The 10,000-nt window shown below is 49.0% G+C and overlaps 1 protein-coding gene across 16 annotated transcripts in view; it reads left to right on the top strand.

The window, feature by feature from the left end:
- Positions 1–10,000, top strand: part of FOXP1 (forkhead box P1) — a 305,369-nt gene that overhangs the window by 265,798 nt on the left and 29,571 nt on the right. For all 16 annotated transcript variants that reach the window (XM_005885061.2, XM_014532393.1, XM_014532392.1 and 13 more), the window contains one exon: positions 109–196. In XM_005885061.2, the coding sequence (XP_005885123.1) occupies positions 109–196 (88 nt within the window). The remainder of the gene's footprint in view (positions 1–108; positions 197–10,000) is intronic.

Genomic DNA, 10,000 nt, shown 5'->3' with positions numbered 1-10,000 from the left:
CACTGTGAGCCAGACCCCCCGCCTCGTGTATGCTTAAACATCCTGGTAACTTATATTTTCCTTTTTGTTTCTCCATTTCACTTAATGATTTTCTATGTATTGTTGCAGACATCTCAACAGTGAGCATGCGCTGGACGATAGAAGTACAGCTCAATGTAGAGTACAAATGCAGGTTGTTCAGCAGTTAGAGCTACAGGTAAAACCCAATTTCCTTTTCCTATTACCTCAGTGTTCCTCAAACTCCAAACCTCACTAGTGCTCTGCACTGAGTCCCTGTCACTCATTGGCGAATGGAAGGTACCGAACTTGTTGTATTTGATTGATTTGCTTTTCACTCTCTGGGAAAGTCCTGCCTCAGTCCACTCTTTGGAGTTCTGTGCGTTTGTGTGCCCGCAGCCACCTCTCACCCCTGTCAGCGCCCCATCTCTCTCCCTCCCTCCCTCCCTTCTCTCTTCTCCTTTAACTTTCTGGTTAACTGTGGTTAGTTAAGTGCCTTAAGTTGCTAATGTTATTAACCTGGAGCTGGGGGGAGAAGCCGGGAAGAGAGGCTGAGAGAGAACCGATGTGAATGGAGAGAGAGCAAGCGAATGTGAGCGAGATGGGGCCAGTGAGTGCACCTGCAGGCCGTCCTCGGGCCTCACACAGACGGACCCTTTCTGTCCACGACAGGGAGACCCAGAGTTCCCTGTGCACGCTTTACATGCACACACGGACAGACAGACAGACACACACACACACGTGAAATCTTTGTACTTGGAAATCTTTGGGTCATATTGAAGGTACTTTATGACTAGTTTCCTGTGGGTCCCAGTTGTGAGGAGTGGAGGGGGCATTTTTAACGTGGGCTCCACTCCCTGACATAACTTGTTTGTGCACTACCATGTTTTATCAGTAACTCCATTCTTGGTGTAATTAATAGAAAATTCGTTTCTAAAAGAAAAAATTGGGTCAGAAATGGAGATTATTAAAATGTGCAATTGCAAAGGCCCGACCCTGCAAACCCCATTTGTGCAGCCGCACTGCAAAGGCGTTGTAGCCGGGCTGGCCTCCCTCCTGGCTAGTGCCAGAGGTTCGCCCACTCCGGGAAATTAAAACAATGTTGTACATTATATTGTTACCAGCCGTCGGAAAGGCTATTTTGTATGCAAGACAGCAATGCTGAGATATATGGAGAGCCCTAGGCTAAGTACAGAAGATAATTACATTTGGAATTTTACTGAGTTAAGTCATTTATAGCTTCAAACAGTTGCAGGGAAAAATCAGCCAAAACACACTTAAACTTTTTGTTGTGACTTTTCAGGATAGAAGGGATTTTTGAAAATTAGTTATCATCTTATTTGACAAATTAAACTTTTTAAAGTAAGATTGTCTCAAAAGTTATTTTCTTCAGCTAGTTAATATTTTTCTATTCGGACAAATAATACGAACTTATTAGAACAGTAGGATATTTATACAGGCAAAAGGCACATCATAAAATCCCCAGATTTTTAGGTAAATCTTTGGAAACATCTTTAAATTTAGCAAGTTTTGGGGGAAGGTAAAAAGCAATGTATGTATCTCACCCCCAAAGTTCACTTATATTAAAATGTAGTAAGCCCTTAAAAAATTGGATTCAGCCTGAGTTTACATGTGTTGCTGATAGTGTTTATAAAGTGATACAAGTTCCTGCATTTGTTTCTTTAATTGATAAAATTAAATTCTTAATGATTAGCTAGAATAAATTGTCCACTGGAGTTGTCATGGTTGCTCTGCTAGGCGTTCCGGACTGTAATTTCGAGTGTGGGCCCTTGTTACCCACTCAGGAACTGGTCACCTATTTTATTTATTATTCCTCTCTCTCCACAAAGCACGCAGGCGAAGAAAAGGAGCTACAACATTAACAAATAGTTATCTCTGGCAGCTTTATGAAGGCTTTTTTGTGGGTGCGTCCCGAATAGTGTGGCAGATGCCTATGACCTTCCAAACAATACATTTACTTGAGCGTCTGCTTTGATGAAGGAGGGCTGTCCCTCCTGAAGGGTGGAGAGAGTTGTGAGTGTGGAAATAGTGCTCGTCCAAAGCAGGGTTGATGACTACACACCACGGACCAAATCCCATGAGAAAAGAAAGTGTTTTACATTTTGAATCACTGGGGAAAGCAAAAAAAGACTACACTACATGAAATGCAAATGTCACTGTCCACGTGTGAGGCTACATTGGAACACGGCCACACCCTTCGTTTATGATTCTCCGTGGCTGCTCCTGGGCGACCCCGGAAACCGGGGCAGTTGTGCCCGCGATGCCCTTGGGGCGGAACATACCCGCTACCTGGCTGGCCCTGGCAGAGGTTTGCCAAGTAATCCCTTGTCAAGAGGGGCAGCGAAAACAGTTTCATTACATTGTTAGCAACTTGTTCCTTTATTTCCCTGGCTGCCTCGGTCCGCTCACCCCTCTTACCTCTCCCTTCGCCTTGATGTATAGAATTTGTCTCGTCACCACACGGTCAGGCTTCTACAGCAGCAGCTTCACATGGCAAGTACTGCTGATCTCTGTCTGTCACGGAAAGCTGGCTGAGGGGCGTGTTCATCACTCACCCATTCATCTGCTCCTGCATTTAGCAAGCACTCCCTGTGCCTGTAACAGCAGGAACCTTGCTGGAGCCTGTGAGGAGGACGGAGTGAGCACGATAGGACTTCCCTCCTGGTTCTCACCGTCTAGACCAGTGGTTCTCAACCTTCCTGATGCCGCGACCCTTTAATACAGTTCCTCATGTTGTGGGGACCCCCAACCATAAAATTATTTTCGTTGCTACTTCATAACTGTAATTTTGCTACTGTTATGAATCGTAATGTAAATATTTGATATGCAGGATGTATTTTCATTGTTACAAATTGAGCATAATTAAAGTATAGTGATTAATCACAAACACAGTATGTCATTATATATGTGTTTTCCGATGGTCTTAGGCGACCCCTGTGAAAGGGTCGTTCGACCCCCAAAGGGGTCGCGACCCACAGGTTGAGAACCGCTGGGCTAGAGGAAAGACACACTGAATAAATAATTGTCCATGGGCTGGTCCGCCCATTGGCAGTGCTAGCTAACACGAATGGGTTCTTCAAACACCAGAAACAAGTTGAAAAGAGAGTCTCAGTGCTAGGCAGGGCCAAACCCAAACAGATTTTATCTATTATCCAGTCAGATGAGATACACAAGAAAATGTCAGCAATGTTTAGTATTTAAAGAACCTGTCCTGCGATAGAGTTAGGAAGAGCCCTTCTCGGGGTTAGAGTAGACGGAGGGTCTGGGTTGCAGAGCTGGCCCACTGGGGAGAGCTTGCGGCGGGTGCAGTCACGCTCACAGCGGGTCTCCTTCCAGCCTCTGTTTCTCGGGAGCGCAGCTTCTCCACCTTTCTGCTGTCGCGTTTGCCATTTCGTGCGCCCGTCTCTGGAGACGTGCTTTCTAAGGAACGGGCAGTCGCTGTGCCCATGTAACCTCAGTGTTCTGGTGGTTGCACAGCCTTCCTCCCGCCCGTTCTCTCAGCAGCCCAGGTCCCCGTATGTGGGGGTATGCCCTGGACAGGGCTGACCCCAGAGCTTCTCTTCCCTTTAAAGAGGGCACTACCCAGTCCTGGACCTGCTGGAACCTTCCAGGATCTCAAAGTATATTGTGGAATTGCCACTTGTCAACTTGAATTTGGAAAACATGTGCACCGCTGAGCCCTAATGCAGGTTTGAACAATTGCCCAAGGATGAGCACTGCTTAGAGCGGAGGAGAAGTCTGCCCCTGGCCCCGGACCTGCCGGCGTCTACACCTGGCAGAGGTCACACATGCCCCCGCTATAAAAACAAACACACGGAGCCCGGCAGGCGTGGCTCAGGGGTTGAGCATCAACCTATGAACCAGGCGGTCACGGATCAGTTCCCGGTCAGGGCACATGCCCGGATTGCAGGTGTGATCCCCAGTGTGGGGCGTGCAGGAGGCAGATGATCAGTGATTCTCATCATTGATATTTCTGTCTCTCTCCCTTCCCCTCTGAAATCAATAAAATATTAAAAAACAAAACCAAACCACCGAGCTCAATGAGTCTTACAGTAGAGGTCAGCTGAGGTTCCTCCTGTGGGCCCTACATCACGGTGAAGGATTTCATGGGGGGACTCGGGAGGCAGCTAGTGAAGGCCACTTGGGTGCATCCTGTAGGCGTGTCCAACCGCTGGAACCTAAACCACGGACACCTCAACTCGGACCCAGCACAGAAGGCCCTCATATTTCTCACCTGTAATCAGACTTCCCTAAAGAATTGGGGACAGCATTTTTTCAATCACCATGTTTAGCCTTAGCAGGGGTGGGGAAGGTCCAGCCCACAAGCCGTATCAGGCCCATGAAACCATTTGGCCCTGCCAAGGCATTGGGGTGAGTTAATTACATGTTTGGCCAAATAGCGCAGGCTAATCTTTAAGTTGATGGTTTTGTATGGCCTGAGAATGATGTTATAAATGTCCAGGTGGCCCTTGGCAGAAGAAAGGCTCCCACCCCTGCCTCGGGGGACAGCGGTTGCAGTGTTTCCATTGTGGTGCCATCCGGGCACCACACACCTGCATCATGGAAAGGTGGTGGATTCTGCGGTGGGAGTTCAGGCCACCGGGGGAAGCGGAGATGATGGGGACGGGCCTGCCGTGGGCCTTCTGGTCAGTGTGGAGTGAGAGATGCACCTGCGTTGTCACTTTGTTGGGAGATGCCGGAGTGTAGAGCGCATGCTTCCTTGGCAGTGGTTGCCGATGAGCTCATTTCCGGAAGGTTGGTCAGTTCGTTCTCATGGTGCACCTGGCTCTTCTCACTGAGTGGGAAGAGGGTCAGAAAGACATCCTAGTGGGTATTCAGAGCCCTTTTGAATATTTCTCACTGCATCCCACTGTTGCAGAGGCCGCTGTAAGTTCTTGATGTTTTGTCAGGGGACTGGATGGAGGATGGGCCTGGCTGCTCCCTGGGAGCCCGCAGCATAACGGAGCAGTTGTGTGCGGCCCGTGCCCTGCACACTTCGGCACGTGGCACCAGGCACATGGGCACCAGAGCAATCTTTTGGGTCCAGGACGTGGCTTTTTGAGGTCAGGGAATGATTTCCAGGTTTCTTCTGGTCGATGTTCTCTGTTGAGAGCTGCTTCGGGACGATGTGCAGTCATGGTGAGTTAGAACTGGAGAGGAATGTGGGCGTTTTTATGTAGGTCTGAAATGTACAGCCTCCCGCCAAGACAGGGTCAGAGACAGAGGAACTGGAAATCAGTGGAGAGAAGGCAAATACCACTCAGTGTGCCAGGACTGTAAGGCAGCCCTCGAACCTGCCTCCATACTTGAGCACCTACTATCTACCAGACTTGGGCCCAGGATTTAAATTCATATCAATCCAGTTGCCTGGATTCACTCATGATTATTAGGACTCTTTTCAACCATCAAACTGTGGGTGAGATATCATAAGAGGTATCTCAGTGACCAGAACAGAATTTCATTTGGAAAAAGGGAAAACCATTCAATTTAATAGACAAAAAGGAAAAAAAAAAGTCCCTGACAGACTTACCACTCAGAAAGCTGACATTCATGATGTACACACATTTTTCTGGCCATAAATACTGTCCTGGTTTTATTCTGTTCCGTGACCACATGACCTTGCTCAGTTGTCAGGACAGTCTCGCTTATGGATGAAGATGGTTTTGCATCAAAGAAAAAAGAAGCCTTGGAGGCTGGGCATTTCCATTATGTCCACGGCTCAGCATGTGCGGACAGAGCGGGCCGGGCTTCTGGGGCCCCTCGGCCGATGACCGGAGAGTGAATGTTGAGAGCAGCTAGGGAAGGGAGCCAGCCCCGCTGGGGCTGACCTGCCTGGCCCGGCAGGGCACGGGGAGGTTGTGCACTTTTATTCTTGGATCGTTTGATTCCATTTAGTCGCTGTTTGTCAGGCCCCTATCGTCACAGCACTGGACGGAAAAGTAAGGTAGGACCTGGTGGGGAGGGCGGAACCAGGCGGTTGGGGGGGGGGCATTGGGGCGGTGACAGGGAAGGGCGGTTGGCAAGGACGTTCCAGGCCAAGGAAGCCACTTAGGGTCTAGGCTGATTGTAGGGCGAGGAAGGAGGAGAGTGGAACATGTATTGTTCTTTTTTAAATTCATCTGTTTGTCAGTAGAAAGTAGGATGATAAACCGCAATTTGCTTGCCTAGAACTGGGGGATTCCTCCTGGTTTTTCATTTTCAAAACTGGGGGCGTCCTGGGCAGATGGGAGTGCTTGGTTGCCCTGGGGTCCGCTTGGATCCATTGGCTGTGGAAGAGACTGACGAAGCTTCATGTTCTCTTGTCATCATTTCTCAGAGGGACCTGAGAACCACAGGGAGGGTGTAATGAGCTCCTGCTGTACGCCAGGCACCTCGTTCACTGACTCCCACCCAGTTTCCTCGATTCTAAGAGTCGTTTTAAACAGGAAAAGCTAACATTGGGAAAGCAGCGTGTGTCTCACACTCCGTGAGCGTGTTTAATGTGGTATTTGTTATTTCTTGAGAAGACACCACTAAAAGATGGTGATCGTGACAATAACCGGCCTCTTAGAGTCAGAGACGGCGTTTTAAGTCGTGCCCCTCCCCCACACTGTAAGAGGAGGAAGCTGGGGCTAGGGGGTCTCTAAACTGCTCACAGCCATGGGCACACAGTGGCTTGGCGGCTGGTCCTGGCCCCTGGGTTCCGTGCACCCCCAGAGTGACCCGGCATTGTGTTGAAATGGGGCCTCCTGGGGCGTCTGCAGCAGGCGATGGGGCTCTGAGAGGGTGTCTACAGGAGAAGAGGCACAGGGTCCGTAGCAGAGGGAGCTGGGCAGTGAGGAGGGGCTGTCCTGGGGCTGCTGTGCGGTCATCAGGCTGTGTGATCACACAGCTGGGCTTCCATGGACGACTTATCTTACCTTAGCGGGGCTTGTGTGCTTCCTGACCCTCTGGGCAGCCCTCAGGGCGAGCAGTGGCCTGGCCTCCGGGGCTGCCCCGAAAAGGCTCCAATGGGGGGGACCTGAGTGCACCCCAGCGGGGAGGCTCTGGTTTCTCACTCTGCCCCTCTGTCACTCTGAAAACCGAGGCCCTTCGTTCTCATAATGAAGGTCTCGCCTCCCCTGGGCAGCGGGACCCCGAGACCCTGAGTGCGAGAGCCTGCGCCTCCTCAGGCCGCAGGCGGGCGGGAGCCGCGGACGGCACCTGAGCAGGGAGCCTCCCGCCGAGGGGCCAAGACGCCCTCCCTGAGCCCCGCTGCCCAGCTCGGGAGGCACGCGAGTGACCGCAGTTGGATAAAGGGGTTGGAATCGGTAGGAAACACACACTCGGGTGGTAGCAGTTTCAGTTCTGCCCTCCCAGCCAGCGCCGCTTCTCCTCCTCCGGCCGTTCTTCTGGCCGGTCCCCTGCCTGCACCCGTCTGCCGGGTGCCTGTCCCACAGCCACCTGCTCCTCCGGGAGGGGCTTCCAGGTCATGAGGGACCCCAGTGGGTGAGCGAGGGCTCAGGTGCACGGGCAGAGCGCAGCCTGGCCGCCCCTCCTGTGGAATGGGGCTGTCTGTGTTCCCAGTCAGTGTCCCGGGGTGTCCTGAGTCAGACCCAGCCTCAGACAGCCAGGATTCCATCTCATTTTGGCTCCTTCTCGGCTCCATGCCCTCAGGGTAGGTCCGCCAGTGGGTCTCAGTTCCCAGCTATAAAGTCGGAGAGCCCGCGGCCCTGCCTCTGTGGCATTAATGAGCCCCTTGGCTCCTGCATCTCATCTTCCTCAAGAAGCCTCATGTGTTCAGACACCCAGAGCCCTTCCTTTATTTCAGAAGAATTTTTTCTCATAAGTGAGAACCACCAAATCAGCTTTAAATGATTCATCCTCCTGACAGCGTGTAAAATGGTTGTGTTAAGTGAGCCCCAAACCACGGTCCCTTCTCTCTGCTGGGAGCGTTTCCTCTCCTGGGTGTTTGTCTCTGAGGGTGAGGCTGGAGCTGCTGGCTTCGGGCCCCTCTCCGCACCCCAAGGCCCGTGTCCGGTCGCACGGTGAGGCGTGGGTGACAGGAGAGGGGAAGCCCTGCTGGGCTGAGGGAAGGCACAGTGAGAACAGGACCGAAATCCGTAAGATACAGGCTTCGTCTTTCCCGTGCTTTGTTCCATTTTTTAAAGTATCAAAATTCTCTTCCCAGTGAACCCAGCTGCAGATTCCACTGAGCCCATTATGTGATCCAGATTTCAAACATACACTCAGCCAGGAGAAGTTCACATAGACTTCAGTGGTTTATCTTTCCTTTAAAAAACAAGAAGATATTTTTTGAGCATCACGAAGCACTAGGCTCTGCTGAGCTTAGGTGCACGAGTCCCCTACACCTGGGAGCTGCCCTACGAAGTTCAGAGGTCATGGTTCGGGGTTTACAGGGAGAACTAAACACAAAGATCACATGCTGTGTCCGGAGTCGCGAACCTGCCCATCCCACTCAGCTCCCAGGCTGTGGAGGTGGTGACCAAACCAGCTGATTGACAGGACTCAGCACATGCCAGCCTCGCCTGACCCCCAGGGAAACGTCTAGACCAGCGGTTCTCAACCTGTGGGTCTCGACCCCTTTGGGGGTCGAACGACCATTTCACAAGGGTTGCCTAAGACCATCGGAAAACACATATATAATTACATATTGTCTTGTGATTAATCACTATGCTTTAATTATGTTCAATTTGTCACAATGAAATTGGGGGTCACCACAACATGAGGAACTGTATTAAAGGGTCGCAGCATTAGGAAGGTTGAGAACCACTGTTCTAGACTGTCGTTCTCTTTGGATATCACAGCATACATTTTTCTAAATTTGCCAGCCAGAGTTTTTAGTTGACCTTTGGACTGAATTTCTCATCCTCCTTTTCTTTGCTTTTCATGGGATTCAGTATAAGGGAATGCTGGAATATGCTTGCTAATATTAAATGCTTGTATTCTCATAATAATTAAAGGATGCCATGAAAATTGATGGGATGGTGAGCTCATGGAATGATGGCATAAAAAGTAGTAAAGAATCTGAACGCTTTTTGAAGGACCAGTGAGTTTTATAAATGTAAGACTGTAGAGAGAGGGTGTGGTTTCAATAGGTGTGAGTGTCTAGCCTTTTTGCCTAAACAAAAAGCAGATCCTGCCAGGTTTTCTTTAACTGTTAAAACACTTTGTGTTAGAGCTAGACTTGATGATAAAGATTCAAAGCTCATTTAGGAATATATTACATGCTAGTTTGCACTAATTAAACAAAAACAAAACCCTGGATTTTTGCCTTTTTCTGTAACCGTAGCCATCATTTATAGGTGGAGTTGAGGTTGGTTGAGGCAAAATCAGGAACCTAGGTAATTCTCAAAATGGATACTGAAGTCTAAGTAATATTCTTGTGGAAAACTAAAATGTTCCCTATGGCATGACCTCTAGGGTTCTGGATGTGGCTATGTGTGCAAGGCTAGGTGTGTGTTTGCAGTCTAACCAGTGCACGGTCAGCCTGGTAGATGTTTCCATGGAATATAGAAAGATCTACCAGGTGATTCCTTTGCATGCTGAGAATTTGGATTTCTTTCTACTTTAGTCTTTGTAATTAATGTATCAACAGTGTTTACCCCCAAATTAAGTCACAGTTAATATTCATCAGACTCCAGTATCATCACTCGCACCTTTTAATTTATAGCATTCACTATGACACACTATTTGTTTTTTTCTTCTGCCCATTATAATTTTAAAACAAAACACTTTTTTAAAATTAAGAATGTTTTACTTTTAACATCTAAAAATTTAGAATACTCACATAAAACACACACACAAAGAACTATAGAAAAATGCCATTGCTAACGTTTTAATTGTTCTAACTGAGCCACTTGGAAAACTAAATTCCTTTAGCATTATGTTTTGTGTTGAGAGCATCTTTTTGTTTGGCTGTTCAATAACTTACTGAAGAACAGAAGATGAATAATATAAAGTGGCTCCTAATATGGTATCATTTTCATTTCCTGTTTGTTGG

Source organism: Myotis brandtii, unplaced genomic scaffold, assembly GCF_000412655.1.
Source record: "Myotis brandtii unplaced genomic scaffold, ASM41265v1 scaffold89, whole genome shotgun sequence".
NCBI classification, from domain to species: Eukaryota; Metazoa; Chordata; class Mammalia; order Chiroptera; family Vespertilionidae; genus Myotis; species Myotis brandtii.
Note: the sequence above shows the minus strand (reverse complement) of the source record. Positions and strands in the feature narration are given on the sequence as shown.